Here is a 24,728-nt window from a genome sequence, read left to right as displayed (position 1 = left end):
ATCACTGTTACACCATGTTCTATGAAGTGGCCCTTAAAACCTCTTAATAAGCTAAACACTGTATCTGAAGCAAATATACTCATGTGAATCCAGCAAGAAAGAACACTGATTCAGGCACAATATGCCATAATATTCATTTACTATATTGTTCCACAGGATAACATGGCTTTTAAATTCATATCACTTTAAAATTGTGTCATTCCTTTCTTGGTACTTTACTATGGGCAAGACAATCATTTTAGGATTCTACTGTCATCATCTTAACTGTTAATGCTCTTAAATTTTACAACAGCTCATTTAAAAGCTGAAATGCTAAGGGCAGTTGGGCTGCAGAGATCTTGATAAAACAGGAGTTGTTTTTAGTAAGCAGACAATGCTATAAGTACTAGTAAACCGAATTAATACCAATATCGTCTTAATACTGTAAATAATTACTCCAAAGCAAGCTTTTACCTTTATTGCATTTAGTACAGTTGTACTATTTATTTATTTATTTATTCTATTTGTACTCCGCCTATCTGGTCAATACTACACAATTTCCAACAGATTTTTTAAGTTTTTTAGTAAATATCTTCATTAGATGAACTAAAATGCTAAAGACTTTGTCTCTTAAAGGCTTTCATAATGGTTAAAAGTTCTATTTCAGTCCATATACAACAGTAAGGTTATCAAAGTGCATTATGAGGAACTTTAAACAAAGAAAGCAGGGCACCAAACTGTTGAACATCTCACCAACTTTTTAAAGTTATCTGAAAATCAAGTTTTGTGTACCTTACTGGTTCAACTAAGATTGAGGAGGAGCAAGAACGCTATCAATTTACATAGCAATGGTCTCAAGGCAGAGTCAAGTGAAAGTGAATGTAGAATTGAAATACTGTACAACTGAGAATTATATGTTTTAATACATACGATTCTTAAAAATGATCCCTATAATCTATGACATTACAAGTACACAAATACATATGCCAGCAAGCATCAGTTTAACTGCAAAATGTCGACATCATGTGGGCGTGAATATATTGCCAATACAGAGAAGTTTCTAACACTATATCTATAAATCTGCAAATTTCTCAGCATGCTGTGATGATTCAGGGTAGGGGGGATTTCATACAGTTTTCAGTTTATTCTTGGGAAAAACCAGCTCCTCAATCCTCCTAGCCCTCACCCAGCAATAACCCCCTCCTCCTCCTCCCTCTTTTTCTTCTGCCAGACAGGACACAGTCTGGCGATTCAGGGGCTCAAACAGGCCAGACTTCCTTCCGTGCAGCCCTTTGGGTAGAACTGCTAATCCATCTTATTAATTAGCAAGATAATGGTTGTTTGCTGGAAGGCAATATTAATGCTAACTATCTGAAAACATCAACAGAAATGACTCAAGCCTTTTCACCAATCCCTGGTAGCCAACCTGAGTGCTTAAACACAATTACATGTTAACATTTTAAAAATCTGAGAATTCAAGTGTAAAAGAACCACAGCTGAGCTGGCAGAACTCTACCTATCTACTGAAAAAATAATGCATTTCTAGTGAACTCTTGGTTTATAAAGGGCTGCAACAGCTCAGCTGCCTACCATTTTACTTTTAAATTATGTTCTAAAATAGTAATGACACATAAATGTTAAATGCTATTATTATTGTTGTTGTTCTTCTTCTTCTTGCTATACTTGTAGCTATTCCTCGATGTGCAGTATGTAAAAGAAAATATACCACATTTGAAATTCAAAGGAATAGCAGATAACACAAGAATTAAGTTCTGTAGCAAAGAAATGTACACAAAAATGGCATACTTCAATTTAAAAAGCAGTGAAACTTAAAAAATCTGCTACTGAATAACTAAAAAAGTTATCTATTAAAAGAAGGATTTCTATTATCTAAAGTTCTACTGCGGCAAACAAATACAACAGCTTTCTTTCAGTGATTATCAAAAAACTTTCCAATGTGCCCACTGCAATGCAGATGCCAACCAACGAATCAAAGGCATTCAGCAACTAGACAAAGGAGGTTTGATGCCAACCTCGGTGCCACTGGCAACCATTATTGGCATCAAGCACATTGTCTGCTTTTCCTCCCCCACTCTGCTGGCACTTGACAAACAAAATGGCGGTTCTTGTTGAAACGGAACACAGCACAAGAGCTGCACTGATTGAATCAATTACTCCAAACAATTTTATGGACTGAAGCACGGCTTGTATCAAATAACAGAAACTAGCAAAAAATAAAAATGAAAAAAACCCAAACCTATTCTTGCCTAACAAGATACAGTGATCATTATATTTAATTTTAAGATAAAGCCAACAGACTCCAAAACGAGAAGGAAATAAATTTTAAAATGTATTTATTCGGTGCTTTTATGTTTTAAACACCTGTGGACCATGACTTCAGTCTCTCCCAGAGAAGGGATGGGAATCACATCAAGTAACATATTATACAGTATCTCTGTTCTGTAATCTAAGATGATGCCTACAACAAAGCAAAAATAAAAAGACAGCAAAGGGGAAACAGGCAGTATTTGGAGGGAAATGTGAGAGAAGAAAAGACAGACAAAGCTAGCCAATGATGAAACATGAAGGACTGGTCTCTGTTTCGTCTTTCAATACAATTGCGGAAACACATAGGAAAATCTTCTTCATGAAATTGCAAAAAGGACTGACATTTCTAGATCAGGAAATTCTCAATATATTGTAACATTGCTCCGCTCTGCAATGCGGATGCCAACCAACAAATCACAGACATCCTAGGCTAAACAAAGACGGTCCAATGCCAATCCTGGTGCCACTGGCAACCATTACTGGCACTCCAACTATTCCTCCTGATGCTTTTTGCCAATGCTTAAACATACATCCCACTTTATCCTTTCATTCAAGAACTTTGTCTTTTCTACTGCACTCCCACATGTAAATTGTTACTAAGCTTTATTAATAAGACACTACCAAATAAATGTTCATATTCTGAAACAGGAAACCAACCCTCTATAAAAAGACATTCTGGTTGACATTTGGCTTATACCTTTTGCAAACCCAGCAACCCTTGATACCATGCCTGGCAAAACATAACAATGAGATTGCAAGTTGACTATTCTGAGGACAGGTAAAAACTCACATTTTTTTAATGAAGGAAAATAAACCTAGTACATTTTAGCAGATTCCTAGAAAAGCTGTTAATGGAGTACAAAGTGGATTCACATGCAACAAACAGAAAGTTATTTCACAAATACAGGATGCAAAGAGATGCAATAACATCACATTTAGTGTTATTTTTTGTCAAAAACAACAAAAATACTATACACTTAAAACAATGATATATAATGTTTTGCATAATTCAGGCCTGTTTTTAAAAACTGACATCATATGTTGCATCCAATTAGCATCACCAAAAATGACTTTCTCACACCAAATCTCCCTCAACACGAGCTGCGTACCAGTCAACTTCACAGTCCAGGAGCAAAACACAAATATGTGCAAAAACATTTAATTTAACCTGAAAATGATTCTGATGGGCATAATACACTACATTATTCTAGTCTGTAACTGACTTTCTGATGGCTGTACTATGCAGACAAATGGAATGTTCCAGACTCAATCCACTAGTGGTGTTTGAAGTGTGAAAAACACCGGTTTTTTGTCTTTCTGAACACATTATGGTGTGAACAAAATGTATATGCAACACAATCAGTTTGGAATCTTCATAGCTGTTGTAGTTTTTCCAAAATTAATTTGCAGAGTATCCCTATAGACATTAAGTATAAAAGAAAGCTTCACAAATCTAATCAGAAGTTCAACTGAGTTCAACAGGATTCACTCTCTGATAAATGTGTGTAAGACTGGGCTGAAATTGTATGTTTGATTTAAGATAAATCCTATGGGCCTTGCAGCATATCATCTATTTAGAATTAAGTTTCACTTAATTCAACTGGCCTCCTTCCTAATAAAGGGGGTATTGGATTACAACCTCACACTATAGTATTTGCAAAATTGCACCTTTACATTACTTTTACGAGAACTTTCAGATGAAAATCTGCATAAAATAAACTAGGCAACAATCCAAAACAATTTGTGCTTAAACCCAACTGGAAACTCTGCAACTTCAATCCTCATTATTTCAGTGGAATGTAAACGGAATGAACTTGCTCTGAACTGGAGTTATCCTAAGCTATGTCATTATTCTCCATTAATGAAAATGAGAAAGAGGAAGGCTTTTGCTACAGATACACAGACACTGTGTATATACAATATACATCAGATAGACAGACGGATAGGTTCAACAATACCTACTTACCATGTTTCATTTCAAAATGATTGCATAAACAGTTAAGTATTAGCATGACATAACTGAAGAGACTCCTACAATACAAGCACCATGGAAACTAAATAATGATTTACATTCTAAATGCAAATCAGCAGTCAATAAAATAATTTAGGTTTAATTTCATATACAATTCAATTACTTTTCATACAAGATGGCTTTATTTTACATTTGGACCAGAAAATATGCATCCCATCCACCTTGCTTTAGGACACTAGGCCAATTCATGAAAAGCCACTGTCAGCAAACATTACATGATTTACATTTACTCTTAACATAGATGTGACTTTAGATAGGACTACTTTCGCAACTTCATATGTTTCTACCTAAAGATGAACAGAAGGGAAAAAAACTAAATGAAAAATTATTTCTCTGAGAATTTATACAATTCTGACAGAAATTACAGAAGTGGGTTTTTGACTGCATATGTTTTTTTTTTAAAATAACTTCATCCTTCCACATTTAACAAATCTTTTCAAAAATGTATTCATGTTTAAAAGGAATTTTTTTATTTGGTACAAACACTGGGTGATGTTCATACAAGATGTTCATATTTTCTGCATATTAATATTTAAATGATTTTTAGGCCGTCCTCTGTCCTAGCATCTTTATACAGTAAACAAACCTTCATGCTAAAGGCTAACAGAAAACAGATACAGCTGGCAATGATTTCAATTAAGTGAATGTGAGTATTATTTAAATACACTGATACCGATTGTATACACTTGCTGCTACTAGCGATGCTGAAAATAAGTGTACTTACATTTAAAACTTTTGCTCTGCAATGCAGAAAAAATGTCTTCAGTATTTTGAACTTTCTTTACCAGCACAACTTAACATGGATTCTCAAATGTACAATATATAATGCAATATACACAGATGAACCTACAGTGTTTATTAACTGCTACATTGCAAGATCTTCTTTAAAGGATAGATGTAAAAGTTCAATATACTGTACTCATATACAAAAAAACAACTTACCTTGATCCTGCACATAATATGCCAGAAACAAATCAAGCTCCTTGACCGATACTGTTATGTGATGTGGCTGAACGCAAAGTGCTGGATTTGTGCAATGAGGAGATTTCATGAGGCGTTCTCCATCTGTACTTTCCAAAGGAATACCTTTGAAGAGGATCACCATGACTAGATCCAGACGCCAGACTTTGTCCGCCTGTCGCAGGCAGTCGATTCTCCTAATCTTACCCTTCTGGTCAGGATTGGACAATACACAGCATGGGTGCTTCTTCCCAGTTACAGTGAGCACAAAATCCTCTCGATACTCTTGGCGGATATCTTTGCGCAGCTTGGCAAGAAGCCTGGATGCCCACTTCTGTTTAATTTCTGGCTTTTCGCTAAGTAGCTCATCCTTGACTGCTCTTTCCTCATCTTTTGACATTCGCTTTTCATGTTTTTTAAAATATTTGCGTTTTCGAGCCTGAAGGTTGAACCAAGTGTAGGCGATTGCACGGACATGTGGAAGAAGTGCCTCAATGAACGGGTGAAATTCATCCTATTGGAAAAAGCAGGGGAAAAGAATTTTTTTAAAAAACCCTGAAATATGACTTCTATTTGCAGAATCAAGACAATAGCAGTACAGTATAATAAAGAAAATATTGGCTTACTGGTGTGGGTCTTATTAACCATTACTCATTTAATTTAATTGCATTTAAAAAAATCCCAGAAAAGGTACATGAGGGGCCTAAAGAAACCTCTCTATTGTCATTTTTGAAAGATGCATAAAGTTTTAATTTAGTTCACATTCCCCTTCTACCATAGTATCCAACTAGTATACAACTATATCAGTTTTGACTTAAGCAACAGAAAGCTCCTAATTTAAAAAAAAATCTATTCGTTCACTGAACAGTACCATTTATACAAAGGATGGCACTGTGATTTTTAAAGCAGTTGAGAAGAAAATACGACAACAATTGTTTTTAATGCTGTGAAGGCAGCAGTGAATTATAAAATTCAATTCTCTTCTCAGTGATACAGAAATACTAAATACATGTTACATGCAATGCTACATGGTTCCCATTTGTGCAGGTCACTCTCAGCAAGACACTGGAGGCAACACAAAGAGCATGCGCTCCTAAACAAGGTCCATTCTCTCATCATTTCCAATGATGAAAGAGTATCATTTCAGTGGTGATAACCACAGTAATGATGACAGTATAAGAAGCAAAAGAATAGGCGTATATTTCAAAACTCCAACAAAACTTTTAAAATTTTTGTGTGCCAGATATTTCTCCCAATAATCAACATTCCTCATCTAACTTTGCAAAAATGTTATCAAATTAATACCAGGCATTGCTTGAATGTTTCCTCAGCAGCTTTCTTCCAAACCCTTCAATAAGTGGTTCAAAGCCCAAGAGTTAGCTCAGTTTACTAACAAATCATGAGTTATGTGGCAATTGTTCAAAAACCTATTAAAAATCTGAAGTATACAGTAAAGAAAGACAACCTGGCACAAATCTCACATTCCTTGCCACTTCAGCACCCTATGCAGGGTGATATTAACACTGTATCACTGGAATCATGTTATCAGAAATTCATGCAATACTTTTATATTTTCAAACAGCTCTTCCTATGATGGGCTCTACACAAAGTTTCATACAAATTAATCTAATTTTAGTGTTTACTGAAATTTGGGAATGCAACATACATTTTGGCTGAAGACATCAACAACTACATTACCCTGTGGAGTAGGAGTTGCTTAACCAATGATTATATCTTACAGATATGCTCAAATTTCTGTAAGGCATTTGTCACATTATGTGCTTCTTCTGTAAATGATATAGTCTAAATGTGAATAGCAACTCTGATCATAGTGTGATTCCGAGAGACAACAGGGCAGAAAGAAGTGCTCCCCACGCACCTGTATGAGTGATACTAAACTTATATTTACATCCTTAAACTGTATTAAATACTTATTCACTTCACCAAATAATGAGCATTCAAATTAAATCTTGGTATCAATTAATAAGGAATATATTATTAAAACCAAAATTATGACATATAATTATGTTGCATTTTTCTCAAATCAACAAAATAGTGACATCAATATTAAAACACACATATTTTAAAATAGTTCATGTAAGCTGATTTGAAGCCAAAGGGATAGTATTAAACAAGTAAACAAACAAACAAACAAACAATTGCAATGTTGGCTATTTGGTGTCACATATAGTAGGAAGACATAATTTCTTAAGTTAAACAATACTTTTTCAAATTAATGCAAATTTATTGCAAATGTAGTTTCATCTATCTAAATCTTCCCTTTCACAATCAGAAAAATGAACCAAAACAGATTAGTAACACTGCATTAAAAACAATTATGAAACAAAATTGACCCCAGTGCCAAATAATCATTAATTAATTGTGACTAGCATGTTTAATGTGACTAACAGAGATCTGAAGATTTCTGCCACTACGAAGGCCCATACACTGGAAACTAGACCACAGAAAGAGTTAAACCACAATCTGTTCTTTGTGTGGGCAGGCAACACCGCTCACAGCAACCACAGCCCAGGACAAGACTTCCCTATTTCAATGCACTGGGGTGCCAGTTTTTTTCTTTACCGCTACCCTTTTCATCATAACTGACCTCTATGACACCCTTATTCATTTTTTTTAAAAAAACCAACCTTTCCTAGTACATATAAAAGGAAGGCGGCAAAGCAGCCAAGTTTGAAAGAAGCTATGAAATGCATGGTGTTGGACTGTGGTGAGGGATTCATATCTAGAAGAGTATAAAATTTCTTTCTAACCATAATGAAACTTTATATTGCTGCTACTAAAATACTACTATGTTGATAGGAATTAATCAAGGTTCTAGTATTTTGGAATTTATCAATAAATTTATAGCCACCCAAATTACAGTGTTAATATTGTAGAGATGTTCTATGCATCTTCATTTAGAAACAGGTTACACCAAATTCGATGTGCCTTACTCCCTTGCAGGAGTATCCATGACTAGTGCACAACTACAGAAGTTACTTGTATATGTAGACTACATAATAGCAACAAGAACTTGTTACGTGTACATGCTCTGAAAACACATCGTGAAGATGGAACTAGTAACAGGAAATATTTAACACAGAACACATACTGTACTTCAGAATTCAAAAATGTGATACATTAAACCAAAAAAGAATCAGATTTGCCATAATGTATTATAGAATGGTTTTTAATATACACTTAGAATATTTTTAAAAATTGAATCAATTGACATAAAACATCTCAAAAGTTATTCTTACGGAATTCTGGAAACACATACATTCTCCTCAAAACACTCTCCTCCTTAAAATGCCATCTATGAAATTTGAGCTTCTGTTTATAAGTACTGATAGATGCAATACAGGAAAATAAAGTTGCATGAGGCACTCGCATGTGGCAAGATTTAACTCAGGAAATCATAACTGAATTCCCCAACAAAGATTTACAAAGATAAATGTCTTTCATTGTTTTCAAGAAGCATTACAGTATCACTGCATGCACTGATAAGTCTTACAAAAAGTGAACAAATTATTTGTAAATATGGATTCCTATTTCTCTCTTTCTGCATGCATGCTGTAATTACAGGCAACTTTTGTTCTTCAGAATAACTGTACAGAAAAGGATTTGCACATGCCACTTTTTAAGTTTCCGATCAATTCATTTGCAAGTAAACTTAGGCTGAGTATGCTAAGAAAATGACTCCATAAAAACATGTTGAAATACATGAACACTGAAATATTATTTTTTTCTATTTTCAAAAGAATTGAATAATTTTGAAGAAAGAAGGCAAAACTTAGTTTCATTTTTTAACTTTACAACTTATGAAATGAAAACATGAAAAAGTTATGTATGAACCTTTGCATGAAAACATATAAAATACCTACATTGGCATCTCGAGAAATAGTTTACATTCACTGAACAAAATGGGGAAGGGTCTTTTCTATTGATAATTATGATTCTACTTAGCAGATATAGATTCTAAATGTATCAAATGTCTACAGATAATGTGTGCACTGTATGTAACGTAATATATGTACATGCAATCACAACCTTTACAATACAGCAATGCTTCCAGTTACTAGTCATATGGCTTTATTTTTCAGGTAACAAGAACAACTACACCAAACTCTTATTCTGCACATAGTTTTATTCAAGCAATTATTCTTTATATTATAATAATTTATAAGACTTTCAAGGCAAGTGTTTTGTAAAACACTGTCAGCCTATAATTACAATAAACCTCAATCAATGTATCAGTATGGAAAGAAGGGCACATTTACTCAAAAAAGGCAGATTTTTTTAAAAGGCATAAAAAGTAAATCAATATATAATACTTCATTTCAAAATTATGGGGTATTTATTAGAACTGTTGGGCAGCATGAAATTAATATATTACCTCATCTGCTGTGAAACTCCACCCGTTCATAGTTAGTGGAATGCGTACAATCTGATTCTGAACAACCTATATATTCTTGTATAAGCCAAAAGAACGACACTGGGGCACCAATCACCTCCTTTGTAACCAAATTTTGCAGAAACCAGCAAGACTTATTTCTAAGCAAATGTTTTCAGTATACTTGTAGAAGATTTCTTACCTAACAAATTTTGGAGAGAGCCAAATACCTAGTGAGAACAAAAGCCTAACAATACACTTAATTTTAGAATACCTGTGTCCATGACACTATATTATGTGCAAATTCAGGGATGCTCACTATAACATTTTTCTAGTATCTTACAACACTTCTTCCACTTGTTTTGCACCAGTGAAGTTCACATTTACTTGCTGAAAAGATTGCTAAGTTAATCACACTTTGATGCCAAACAAAATATAAACAATAAAAATGTGTCAGCCAAAAAGCTGCAGGACTGTATCCAATCACTGAATAAGCCTTATCTTTGTTTAAATCTTCATTCATAATTCTGTGAATGCCTCAGTCTTTCTGAATCACAATGGTTTCTTATTACCAAATGAAATCTTAATTATTTGGGCCATATCACAATATCCACTAGAAAACTAAATAACTGAAAACTCTACTTCTTTCTTCATTAGTCACAGCAATGTAAATCAAGACGGCACTTCTATATACACTCTCTTAGGGGTAAATCTTGTTTAACATAACAGGACATAGTTCTGAGTAGCATATGTGGAGTGTGCAATTCTAGTTGCATCCTAAGACTTTTACCAGGGCTGTTCAGAGCTGACCATAGCTTTGTGGAATATGCTCTGTCAAATTAATGAATGACAAATAATGCTAGTGTTACAGGCCATTATCACAAACATTTCTTGTGATACTTTCTACAACTTGCATCTGAATCTGCATTTATTTACTTAGACTAAAATTCTTATACTGCCATTCACCCCAAAAAGGTTCATCACAAAATTAAAACCACAGATATCTTAACTGCCTGAAAAGCATCTTGATTATTACAATTTATTCAAATATTCCTCACAATATATATACACACACACTCCACCAAACAATTTTTAAATCCAGAACAATGTGAATACTTGCAGACCTAAACACTAAAAGGTTTAACCGTGCTTTTTACCTTGGGTATTAAGTTTTAAAAGTTGCAAGGACTAGAACTGATCAATTTTTTTTTTAAATTAAAAATTTAAAAAACCTTCAAGTTCATCACCTTTTCTTAAGCCAGCATATATACGATTAATTCAGTATGGACCGGTATATTACCGCAGTCATTCCTTAATTAAAAATAAAGGAACACGTTCGCTTTTGAGCTTTTCCAAGCAGACACCAGCTCAAAGGCGGGCAGGACGATTTCTGGAAAGTTCAACGTGCTTCCTACCTACTTTTCACTTAGAGCCAGTTTTAATTTTGGGTCTCTGAACTTTTCCCTGCGGTCGCTATTTAACTATTTTGACTATCATTGGCATCTTTAAAGCAGTATGTTCTTCCTTCCGCAGCCCCCCCTCCGGACGCATATCCCTCCAAATAGTAAAATTTATACAGCATATACATTCAAGTTTCCCAGATGAAGACCGAAAACGAGTAACTCTCATTTGAACGGTTTTAACTATTCTTACCCATTCCCAACCCGAACCCAAGTTGACTGTTCGTTTGTTTGAAGAAAAGGCTATACCTGAGTGAGACAGATGGGAGAATACATCATGACTTCGCTCTGAGAATGCACTTCTGCGGAGAGAAAAGTATCAAAAGGGCAACGGCTTCATCTATTCATTTTACAGTCATCTGTGGCTAAAGGAAAGATGGATCGAATCAAAAACGAGCTCTGCCTTGGATCGCCACAACTTTGCAAGAAACCCCAGTCCTCCTTAAATAGCCAAAGATTCAAGTTCACTCCGAGCGCTAGATTTCCCGGGGTGAAATCCAATCTACACTTTTAACCCTCTTGTTCTCGGCGACTCAGTCTCGCTGCGGCTGCAGTTGCTGTGGGTGGATTGGGGCGGGAGGAGGCAGAATGAAAGGGCGGGGGGGTGTTGAACGGAATGCAGGGAGTTAAGGGGGGGCACAGGACTTTTTCCTCCCTCGCGCTGCCTCCCCCCCCCCGTTCCGGATTTGCAATTGCTTGGTAGAAGCTGCTATACACCACGGTACTGTCAACCACGTTGCCAAAGTTCAAGGTTGCAGCGGCGGAGCTGATCGGGAAAATCTTGGCGTATGATGGCAGCCGAAACTTTGCAAGGAAGAGCCCTGTGCACTGGGAGCGCCAGCGAGGGAATGTGCGCGCGCGCGTCCCCCAAGGCTGCAAAACACTTCGCAGCAGCAGCAGCAGCAGCAGCGCGCAACCGCCGGGCTCCTCTCGCAGCAGCCTGTGCCTCTCGCTCCACTCCCTACCCTCCACCCCCTTTCTCTGTGGATAATGTTCAGAGCCTGCTTTCCAAACGCCCACTGTAATAAAAATGATCTCTTGAAAATTCAAAACGATCAATCTCTTTTCCCCTCCTCCCTCAGTCCCTTCCCCCCCCATGTACTCCCGAAACTTGGAAGTTCAGCCGGGGAAGGGCGATTTATGTTGTCGACCGCATTTCTGTGGTCCCCCCCCCCCTTCAAGCTGTTCCCCCGAAAAGCAACTTCAAGATTTCAATTTATTATTTAATTACACAATCGACGCGTACACTCCTCCCCCAGTGCTGCTGCTGCTGCAGCAGCAGCAAACACATTCCTTTCCCCAGCACAGCCCCCTCCTCGCCTCTCCATGCCCTCCCTCGTTATTAATCTTTCTCTCGTACTGTGCAATGGAGCTCCGCTGCACATTTTGCAAACATGCCTGTTCTCTTGCGCGCGCACATCCACCGCGCACTCCTTATTAAGGGGGCTGGGCTGGGCCAAGATTTCACCGCATTTTTCTCCTTCGGAGGCGCGGGAATTATACCCAAGTTTTCAAAAACTAGAGAAAAAGGGCCCGGTCGAGCATTCCCCCATAGAAGCCCAGAGGGGGGAAGGGCAAGGAATGAGAAGTAAGAACGCCACCCCAAAGTGGGCGCTCTCTGCACCCCAAATCTCGCAAATAAGAGGGACTACAAAGGAGGAAACTTTGCCAGTTGCCTGCTAATTAGTCCAAGCAGTCCCAAAAATAAATATAAAAAAAATAAGATTTGGGAGGAAACGTGCGGGTGGGGTTTATCTCGGGCCAGGCAGCGACTTCATTCCCCACTCCCCCGCTGCAAGGTCACTGCATTGTGTGGCTAATGCTGGCTAAGAACGAAAACGTGGGGGGGGGGGGGAGAGAGAGAGAGAGAGACTCTTATTTGCGTCTCTTCCTGTTTTCGTCCCCTCGCCAGCTTGCTAGTGGGCCCAGCGTGTTCTCGCAGGACTCCATCGGGGAGCGCTGCAGGAGCCCCTTCCACGTGCCCCCCTCCCCGCCGGGCAGAAGCAGCTTCGCTCCCGCGCGTGTTGGGTTTTCAGACAGGCGCGCTCTCCCTTTCCCGGGCGGGCTTTTCCTTTTCTCTCGTCAGCTCCAGGAGAAATTGGGTGGCAGCTTCCCCCCCTCCCCCTCCCCGCGGGAGGTGAAAAACAAAAAGCCCGCGGTATCAACGCACTCGTGTGCTTTCAATCTCACCAACCCGCTCGTGCCGCGAAGGAAAGCGCGCGCGGGGTTTTGGGTGGTTGATTTTCTTTGCTTTAAGGAACTGAGCGAACTAAAAACACACACATGCCTGCACACCGGCGGCGTTCTTACACGGTCACTTTAGGGCATATTTCTTCGCCGTCCCTTCGACACCCGTGTATGTGCGCGCGCGCGGACGCTGTGTAGACCTGCCAAGTGAACGTAACACTGCACTCCTTTAATGAAGTGGACTCTAGTCCAAGAAAACTTACCACGTAATACTGTACTCTTTAAGGTGCCCCAAGACTGGTGCTTGGACGGGCAATAGGGACGTTGCTCCCTGATGGTCCTCCCTCACCTTTGAAAGCACGAAAAAGCATTTTGCAAAAAGACAGTAGAAGCTTCGAGATGGAAAAGGCAAGTCCAAGTGAAGCTGCCAACTTTGTTTTCAAACTAATTGTACCAGAACATTACTGCTGAATAAGATAATACCCCTCCTTTAACCTCCCCCCTCTCCTCAGAGCGATACCAACACTCCACACGGCCTCAAGTCCTCCAGACTTGTGACCTCGTGAACCCGGGCAAGCTAAACAAAGGCCCCTGCGCGCTTCAGCCGGGGCCGCGGCTGCCTTCCTCAGGTAAAACTGCCTCCTGGGCGTCCCGCCCCCCCCCCCCTTTTAAGCCCCCTGTCCCTCTATGTAAACTGTCCTGGAAGAACCAGTGACTTTTCCTTTTGCAAAGTGGGATTTATTTACGTCAGGCATTTCACAACGACACATAAAAAGAAGCAGGCAGGTTCAAGTCAACCATGAAATGGTCACTTTTTAACCCCGTCCTGTCCTCATTAGGGAAATACTCAAACACGGCCCGTTCTCAAAGGGGGTTCTTAATGAGAGGAGCTTGCCAAGTCGACCAGCTGCAATTCCCATAAATTTACAAGCCGGAGGGAGGGGGAGGAAGCGAGAGGGCTCATACAAAGCAGGTAATGTCAAAGCAAATTGCTGGGTCCCCTGTATTAACCCTTCGAAGGCAACCCAATTCAAATATAAGTCGGTGTATTGCCAAGCTGTGCCAAACTGTTTGAGACAAAAACACTTTCTCCAACCTTTAAAGAGTAAAGTATCAGAAGAATGTCTTCTTTCTTTTTTTTTTTTTTAGAAGAGAAGTTTAAGACACACGAAAGCAAGATGTGGTAAATTACAGGACTTATCACACACATTTTTTACAGTATGTAGAGCACCTTCTGTGACTGCAGTCCATCAACACAAAGGAACTGAACTCAGTTGGACGCCCTTCTAAGTAGGACTGCACTGTAAATACAGGTTATACCATGAGGGTAGGGACATACAGCCCCAGTTTTGGAATGTTCCAGTGATTAAGTATCTGTACTATCTTACATTGTTGCAATAAAAGACATTTCATCTCTTCAGGTGTTAGACTGTTGCATAAGGCATTATTTCCTTTCCTTCCACATTTATATAACCTCTCCCCTATCAAGAGTAAAAATGTTGCCTATGTGAATTGCTCAGATTTTAAGCTAGCTCCTCGTCTATCTGACAAAATTGTCACAGCCCCTGCTTCTATCATGCCTCTTTTCACCACTTACACCAGCAATCAAGTGCAATATACTTATCAGCAATAAAACCAGAAAAAAGAAAAGGAGCATTGAAGTCAGTTTTACCTGAGGTCACTTTTAAAAAAGTATTACACAAGGCAACTGCTGCTTTCTAAAAATCACGCAAAGCAGCTAAAATTATCTGCACTGAATCTATTGTAATATAAGCAAAGCTTGGAAATTTCACTATGTTGGATTATAAAATGCCCAGACAGGGGACTCTGGGTTTCATAATAATAATTTTAAAAAGAATAATTTCCAAGCTCTGGTCACAAAAGAAGCTCACAGACATACTGGAGAAAGTGTGGTTATAGAAGTCCTGGTTAAAAATATGCCCATATCTTTTTTGTTTGTTTGTTTGTTTTTAGGATGAGGGGTTCTTCCTTCTTCCTAAAACAAGCTATTATCTCTGTCATTACCTCCCTCCTATATTTGCTAAGACCACGGTAAATTAATATTATTGAGACAATGCATTTTAAGAGCTTTGAACATTCCGAAGTGTTGCATAAAAGCTCGATGCTAGACCCTCTCTTGTATGAATGGGGTCACTACATGACCCCAGACCACATGACATACTACTGACCCTACCTGGTCAGCCTCAAGGTCATATGGTTTCCAGTGCCCCCAATATTAACATATTAGGTGTTTATATCTGCAGATATTAAATTTACATACATAGATATCTCTGTAAGGAGCTGGATCACTCTTCCCCTCTGTATGTGTAAGTTTGACTTTCACCTATGCAGAAATCCAGACTAAATGCATGAATACTTAAAGGTGGTATAGGTCACATGACTGTGGAGGGAGGGCCTGCAGCTTCAGCACTTGGTATTTAACACATGGATATCCTTAAAGTACAAGTAAAGGAGTTTTGTGGCACTTTATTTTATTTTACATTGTTCCTTTAGTGTGAAATAACAGTACCACAGGAGGGAACTTATACTCTTAGTCCATCTAGCCTGCTGTTGTCAACCTTGAATGGTAGCAGCTCGTCAGGGTTTCTGGCAGGATTCTTTACAGCACTAACAGGTTCCTGGAATATCCTGAGTATCTCCCATCCAAGTACTAACCATGATCAATATTGCTTAGCTTCCAAAATCAAAGGAGTGCACATTTTTTAGGTTAGCATGCTGTTGTTTTTTAAAATCTTCCATTGTCCTCCATGCACACCACCACAATGCATGAACACCCTGTATTTCAAACTCTGCTTCAGAATATAACTTATCTTGTAATCCTTCACTGCACGTAGAAGCTTTTGTTTAATAATAATGAATACATTTTAAATGCATCTAACCTTTAAAAAGAGATCATACTGTAAGGTAGAATTATGTCTGAAATATTAATACAAATTTAATTGTACTAGATCAATTCTGAAGGGTCATCTCAAATTGTTAACAAGCAGAATGTATTATGCATAGAAGTTAAACTAAAATCAAACTTTATTTTTCCAATAACTGCTCCAATTGATTTGGATCAGCTGCATTCAGTGCAGTGGCTATATGCAAATGTGACCCTCTCCTGGAACTGGAGCACTGAGCAGGATCCATTGGTAGAATTTAATTTGCAGAACATCAGATTCCAATGGAATCAGGAAGGAGCAATTCCTACTCTTCAATTCAGCCCTTGTGCATCTCCAAAACCATCTTGGGGTGATCAGCAACTTATCTCAAGCTGGTATTTATGTGGCAGAAAGGCTCCAAGAAGGCAGAAAGATGAAGTTCCACTGACAGAAGGCTGCACTCAGCTCATTGTGGATAAGGGAATACAGTAATGCTGAAAATGGCAACTTAGTCTGCAGCATACACAGGAATGCTGGGTGAGTGTTATACAACACAATGATTCTGCATGCCCCTACTTCACATCCGTAATGGTCAATAGGAGAAAACAGAAAGCAGCATAACAAGTGGGGTACTGTAAGGCTCAGTTCTGGGCCTGGTGTTCTTCAATATTTTTATTAATGTCCTGGATGAGGGGGTGCAAAATAGTTATCAAATTTACAGATGACACAAAATTGGATGGAATAGCCTTGGAAGAGAGGAACAAAGTTCAAAAAGATCTTGATAAGCTTGAGCACTGAACTGAAAACAACAGAATGAAATTTGACAGGGATAAATGCAAAGGCTTTCACCCGGGGGAGGGGGGAGAAAAACCAAATGCACAGTTGCAAGATGGGGGATGCTTGGCTCAGTAATACTACAAGTTAAAAAGATCTTGGAATTGTTATAGATCAGCGGTTCTTAGCCTTTTTTTAACCATCAACCCCCTTCAAATATATTTTGTTGCCACAGACCACGAAGACTTTACTCAAGATTTAAAACCCTAAAGTACGTCAAATATTTATTTAAAGTTTCTCAAGGAATGTATTCTCGAAGGCTTTCACGGCCAGGATTCGATGGTTATTGTAGGTTTTTTGGGCTGTTTGGCCCTTTTCTGGAGTGTTCTGGAGGTTTTTCTTCCTAACGTTTTGCCAGTCTCTGTGGCCAGCATCTTCAGAGGACAGGAGCTAGAACTCCCCCCAAAATAAAAATATATAAAAAATAAAAAACACCCTACAACAACCATTAATTTATCAATAAAGTTTGTTCAAATTTGGAGAGACAGGAGAAATAAGTTAATACTCTCTGTGGCATATTCTTTATGTTTACTACCGCAATGTCTTCACAATCTTGACAATTTTGTGGCCTTGTTGGACAATATCTTGTAACACAATGCATACTGTGGTAGTTGTTTGTCTTCAGGACCTGTACATGGGAAGCTAATTGACAGATATTCCTTGCTATAATAGCAAGAATCTGCATTTTGCTTTGAACAGGATGCACCCTCATCAATATCATCAGTTCTTTTATGTTTCAAATTCAGCCAGTGATCCATTGTGAGGCTCAGCCAAAATGTATTATTATGAAATTAATTGTGATACTGAAAAGTCACTTTACAATAACGAATTTATCAAAATCAAAAAAGAAACACGATCATAAAGTCCATCTGAACACTCACTCACACTGTCAATGACCAACTCCAACGGTCTCCCCGCGGCTTCAGACTGTTGGCACAGTAGCAAGAAATGTCACATGCTGTCTCTCAGCCACTCAATGTCATTCACTTGCATGTTCTCGCCATGTGCAGAAATATCAAAGTAATTTGCTATCATTTTCATAACCAATTTTTACTTTTTTGTTTTTAATGGAGGTGGTAGGTAAGTTTTACACAAACAAGCAAGGGAAATTAAGATTTTGTTCTACATTTATTTTTCTTGCTTGCTTGCTTTCATTAATTCTTTCTATTTCAACTGTAAAAGATCATAACAATTCTTCAAGCCTTCGCAGACTCCCAAAGTGAGGACATTGGGGTACCTTGGAAGTCCACGAACCACAGTTTAAGAACCTAGGTTATAAATCAAAAGCTGAATATGAGCCAACAGTGCAATGTGGCTGCAAAAAAGGCAAATGTGATTTTAGGATGCATTAACAAAAGTATAGTCTCTAAATCCCATGAGTACTAGTCCCCTTCTATACAGTACTGGTTAGGCTTCATCTGGAGTACTGGATACCACAGTATAAGAAGGAAGCCAACAAGCTAGAGCAAGTTCAGAGAAGGGCAACAAGGATGATCGGGGGACTAGAAATCAAGCCCTGTGAGGAAAGACTGAAAGAACTAGGCATTTTTAACCTTGAGAAAAGAAGACTGAGTAGAGACATGATAACACTTTGCAAATACTTAAAAGGTGGAGGGGCAGGAACTGTTCTGGATCACCCCAGAGGGCAGGACACATAATAATGGGCTCAAGCTACAGGAGGCAGTGAGCACTCCAATGCTGGAGGCATTCAAAAGAACCTTGGACAGCCATCTGTCAGATCTGCTTTGATTTGGATTCATGCATTGAGCGGGGGGTTGGACTTGATGACCTTATAGGTTCCTTCCAATTAAATTATTCTATGAACATGAAGAATTCACGTACCAAATGTTTGTTGATGTTATAGACTAAGAACACATCATAGTGGTAGCTTTAAAGTGCATTCTAGACCAGCAATATCAGGACCCAGTTCAAAGTTCTGCTATTGACCTTTCAATACTTGGATAGCTTGAAACCTCAGTACTTTAAGGATGTCTTCCCATCTGTACCTGGTAGGATGCTAACTGATTCAAGGGTCCATATCAAGTAGGATACTGCAGGCAGCTTCAGAAGAAAGGCCTTCTCAGTTAGTAGTATTCTGGATATAAAATACTCTCCCCAGAAAGACCTGCTCAGCTCCTGTCCCAATATCCTTTCATTGCCAGCAAACTTTTATAATTTTCCTAGTTTTTCAAATAATCTGTAGCTGTCAAGATTGCTTTAATATTCCACTAGACTCTGCACTTTGGGGGCTTTTCAAAATCATTCTAATGTGCTGTTCTAATGCTGCGTTTTATATAGTATGGTATTGCTGCATATGAACTAGCATTTAATTCCTCTTATGAATCACCCAATAACTTTTTGTTGAATTAATATATACATACAAAGTGAACTAAATTAGAAAATATATAATATTATTTAACATGGTGTCTCAATGGTAATAATCAAAAGTAATAAGGCTTATACCATTAGTAAATGGGTGGCATATATAATCTGTATGTTATGTGCCATCAAGTCACATTTTGAATTCTGGGGATCCTAACAGAGTTTTCGAAGTGTTTGAGATACTTAAAGAGTGGTTGTATCAGTGCTATCTCCTAGTGAGTTTACATGGCCATGAAGATTTTAACCCAGGTGACCTGAATGCTACTTTGCCACTCTATGCACTACACACTCTCTCTCTATTCTCAGCTTATCACAAGCACCACTGGGACATGAGAAGATTTGCTTTTTGAGGCACTAACATCAAATGTAGCATATTTTTTGTTTCAGAATACTCAAAAAAAGTTTAAGAGTCACTGAAGGAGCTGGTCTGCTTACACATAGATAAATTGCACACATATTGAGAGCGAAAGGAAGCTGAAGGGAAAAAAAAACCACAGGCAATGTGTATCTTCATTTCCAGCAAGAGGAAACAAAGAAGGTGGCAGATTTGTGCCGGAATGGTGTCTAGAGAAGAAATAGGAAACATCCTGTAAACTAAAATATGATGGTGTCTTCCAGTGTATGTCCTCAGGTGCCCCACAGACACAAACCTAGCCCAGCTTGGCCTGGCTTCTCACTCCCTGACACACCAACAAGCCAGCACTACTAACTTCGTAACCACTACTAACTGCAGGCTTTTCTAGGAACAAGACTGAAAGCCAACAGTAACCAAGCCCATTCCATGAAGACGTCCCTCAAAGGGGAGTGGAAATTGTTTTGTGATTCATCTAAATAAACACCCATCATTAATAATCCAAGCATAATAACCACATACTAACAACATCCAACAGCACTGAAAAGTTTTCCCTGAGGACATAAATTACAGAATTACCTTGTTTCCCTGAAAATAAGACCTAACCTGAAAATAAGCCCTAGCATGATTTTTCAGGATGCTCATAATATAAGCCCTACCCCAAAAATAAGCCCCAGTTAAGTGAAACCCCGCCCTCCACCATTGTGCAGCAATAATGGTGCTGCACAATGGTGAATAAGATGATATGACTATTTGAATAACATAGATTGTTGTACATGAAAAAAAAAATAAAGCATCCTCTGAAAATAAGCCCTAATGCATTTTTGGAGCAAAAGTTAAGACCCTGTTTTATTTTTGGGGAAACAGGATACGTAAGAGTATAAACTGAGGCCTAAACAGATAATACACATGTCAAAACATCTCCTACAAGACTATAAATTGTGTCTTGCAGAATAAACCCAATAGATTTGTGTCATAAACAACAACAGCAACAACTACTACTGCTACTACCACCACCACCACCACCACTAATAATAATAATAACAACAACAAAAACAAAAACAACAAAACACAATCTTTCGTATTTACACTTAATGCAAAGAAAGGAAAGATAGGGATTAAATAAACACATTTCCTAAAAATACAAAATGTTCACTTTCCTCTTTTAATTAGCGCACACTATTGTAACTTCTGAGTTAAAACAAACCCATTTTAAAACTTTCAGTGCATGTCATTCTTTTATGTGCATATCTGTTTCTGAACATAAGTAAAGTTGTCAATGTCCACAGTACAACTATGCTTAGGCCTTCAACAAGGAAAAAAAATTGAAATGAAACACAATTCACTATTGGAGTCATGGCGGATTCATTGGAAATACACGCAGAGCAAGAAGACTATTTTTCAAGGCAAGAGTCAAGAATTTTCTTTACTAGGAATTTTGAATTTTTTGCTGCTGCAGATGCAATACAAGCAATTGTCTGATCCTGTCAGACACAGTAATACATAAACATTATTCATAAAAATAATAATTTAAAATATGGCCTTTGCACTGAAGAACTGAATGACACAAAATGCCACAACTGAGGATGCCCAATATGAGGCCTATATTGACAGCATCACCAATGGGACCCTTCCAGTCATCCAGAGACCATTACTAACAATTAGGCATTTTATGTGTAATACAAAAAAGTTAGTTAATTATACAAACATACACAATTATTAAAGGCAAAGCTATCTGTCTGCAACTATATTTCTTAGCAGGGCAATAAAAGCTGAAAGGGAAAGATCACTGATAATATAGCATTCTGGGTACTGTCCATTGTGTTACAGCCCTAATTTGGTAACAGCAACATTCCAAAACCAAGACATGATGTCTAATATTATTCAATAATCTCAACAAATCATATTTCAAAACAATGTGATTTTTTCTTGTACATTTTAAAACATATATTCCATTTTCAGTTCCTTCTTATCAAGTATTACTATTATTATCCTAATATTGCATTCAGACGTGAGAACACTTTAAATTGATATCCCTTCCAAAAATTTTACTTCTATTCTAAAGCTTTCAAAGAATCAGTTTCTCAGAACAAGTTAAATATATATACAAATATTAGTTTTACATTGTGCAGATTAATAAATAGGCAGTGTATTTTTTAAGTTATAATGCAGGTATAGCATTCCCTGCAAAATTCCATTCAACAATACAACGAAGTGTAAATTATACATTACACCAAAAATCTTACATGGAGTTTCTCTCTATGATTTTTCATGTGTTCAACCAAAATAATTGGATGTAAATTCTTATTTAGGAAATTGGTACAATTTGAAAAACAAAAGGAACTGCCAAGATTTCAATGTGTTGATCAGATTTTCATACATTTAAATTTCAAAATACTTGTATCTATTTATTTGTAACTGTATTCATGCTACTGATTCCATCTTTATGAATACATTTTGTCCTCACTCAGTAAATAATTTTCTAGTCAAAGAATGAGGAAACATATGCAGATAATGCATGCATGTGTCTCAGTGTTCAACTATTTAAATGTCTGTGGCATGCATATACATATATTTTTCACAGTGTGTGTGCTTGACCTCTGTCCACATATGGTTTGATGATGTCTCTAATAGCTAAGCTTTCTCCATTTCTCAGACCAAGAAATGCAAACACCAGGCCTCAATATAAAAATGTAAACCACAACGTTTTATGTTACACAACACAGTTGTTTTTATCCTTAGTGCATAAAGGTCAGATTCACTCCGTCTTCACTTTCACCAGTATAGTTCCCTCAAAAGAGTACGGTATTAATGTCTAAACTACTTAAAACATCAGTTCCAGTCACTGTGGTATGCAGTATGCTGACACTTTGCAACATTTTCTTAAACTATAATTTTAAGTTTCGAATTTTAATTCAATTTTGTATTTCTATTCCTGTGATTCATAGTTAAATTTAGGTGGGCAGAGCCTCGGGATCATTTCAAAGAAAGTTAAAATTAATCTTGTGTATTTTGGCGCCTTTTCTCTGCCAGCTACTGTACGGTGAAGGGGGGGGGCTTGGAGATCTTGTCTGCCCCTTCTCAAGTTCAATGGCAGCGCTCTCCAGCAGGAGGAGGAAAAGATGGCCATGTTCGCAGCTCTAATAATAATTCAGATCACGCCACATCGGCATCTTGTGTCAAAGTCGAACTGGCTTCCCCGCCCCCTTCAACCCAAGCTGCCAAGTCCTCACACACTTCGCATTCAACCACAACTTAATGGATGGGATATTGTGCATTAAAATGTGGCCCAGACACAGGCGAAGAGAGGACAAGCGGGAGACCAAACACATACCCATGGAATAGGAAGGAAAGCAAAAGGAAGACGAAAACGTCCTACCTTCCAACCAAACAGTAAAACAATACGGCGCTGACAGAGAGAAAACAATAAGCAAGCCACAAAAGGCATCTGCAACGGTACAGAATCAGCATTTCAGAGGTGCGAAATAAACACCCCACCATGTAAAGTGACCAACTCCTGAGAGCTACAGTACACACTAGCAAGCAACGCAAATGCATTCTCCCAAAACTATCAAAGAAACAGTACGGTTACATGAATTAGAAAATATATCAGGACACCAAAAGAATTAGAAAACTTAAATGCATATCTAGGACAGCCTCAAGACGAAAGGAACTCAACTGCCAAGATGCAAACTAACCCGTATTTCATAGTAACCTTTCCCAATGTTTAACAGCTAAGTTTCGAGCGAAGGGGGAGGGGGAAAAAGTTAGAAGCAGGAAATGTACCAAGTTCAGCACTTTTGGACACGAACTCCCATCAGCTATTTCCTAGCTTAAAAGTGTGACCCACATACAAAAGCTGCCAAAGGACGGGGAACGCGCAAAATATAAACAACCATTACTTATAGTTCATCTTGTAAATTACAAATTACATCACTGACAAAGGAGGGGGGTTATATTTGGACTTCACTTTATAAATCACAGACAGAGTTTCTCGGGGGAGGGGAAAAAGAATAGCCCACAAGCAAGTTTAAAAAAAACGTATCGTTTTCAATGCCACATACCATTGTACTGTATTGCATTAAACGTATGGGATCCTGAATTCTGTAACACAACTCGGGACCGTTGGCTTCACATTTCTCAGTTAACAAATGTACGCGTTTCTCAAGGACGCGGTATGGTTTTGGTTTGTTTGGATTTCCAAGAGTAACCTTCTTTTTAACGTATAGATAGACAGATAGACAGACAGGTATCAAAAAACGAAGAAAGAGAACTGGCTTTTTTCAGGATTGTTTTTTTTTTAAGGCAATCAGAAAGAAAAAAAAATCTTAGCTAGAGGAGCTTTGGAGGAGGAAAGCAGCAAAGGCAAAAAGTCTACAGGCAGTGATCGCCGCCCCCCTCCTCCTCCTCCTCCTCCTCCTCCTCCTCGCCCTTTTTTTCCAGTCTTCTTTCCTCTTTGAGTTGCAGCGCTGAAGAGTAGGTTGTGGTTGCTGACTTGAACGCGGTCCAGGAGAGGCTGAGCCCTTTTTTTTTTTTTCTCTCGAGCGGGGCTGGTCTCGTATGTACGTGTGTGTGTTGCTGCCTCTTTCTCTCCCTTCCCTTTTTCCCCCCCTCGCGCGCGTCTGGCTCGGCAGAATGAGCTGGCGAGGCGAACGCGGAGCTGCGGACTTGGCCTCCTTTCACCTCGCTCCGATTGGACGGGGCCTCGGCGGCGGCCTCCCTCAACCACCAACCACTCTCGGCCTCGGCCTCCCGCGCCCTCCCCCGTTCGCCTGCCCTCCCTCGGAGCCCGTGGGAAGCGCGGCTCGTCGTTTCCGCCTGGCGGCTGCATGAAACACCAACCAAAAAAAAGAGAGGGGGGGAGGGCAAGGGAGCTATTTGCATATTCATTTTCAAGTAACCAATGAGCTAGACGAGAGCCGGAGGGGGCACCCGC

The 24,728-nt window shown here is 38.5% G+C and overlaps 1 protein-coding gene across 29 annotated transcripts in view; it reads right to left on the bottom strand.

The window, feature by feature from the left end:
• The window catches only part of NFIB (nuclear factor I B), a 446,840-nt gene that overhangs the window by 258,165 nt on the left and 163,947 nt on the right, over positions 1-24,728 (bottom strand). For 12 of the 29 annotated variants that reach the window (XM_078384958.1, XM_072992103.2, XM_072992104.2 and 9 more), the window contains exon 2: positions 5,282-5,813. In XM_078384958.1, the coding sequence (XP_078241084.1) occupies positions 5,282-5,813 (532 nt within the window). Of the gene's footprint in view, positions 1-5,281; positions 5,814-9,695; positions 9,767-11,401; positions 12,034-13,602; positions 13,832-23,856; positions 24,436-24,728 lie in introns of those variants that run through there. The other 17 variants (XM_020782969.3, XM_078384953.1, XM_020782971.3 and 14 more) reach the window with 8 other exon arrangements.

The sequence above is a fragment of the Pogona vitticeps genome, chromosome 2, assembly GCF_051106095.1.
Source record: "Pogona vitticeps strain Pit_001003342236 chromosome 2, PviZW2.1, whole genome shotgun sequence".
Lineage (NCBI taxonomy): Eukaryota > Metazoa > Chordata > Lepidosauria > Squamata > Agamidae > Pogona > Pogona vitticeps.
The sequence above is the reverse complement of the archived record's forward strand: the minus strand, read 5'-3'. Positions and strand labels throughout refer to the sequence as shown.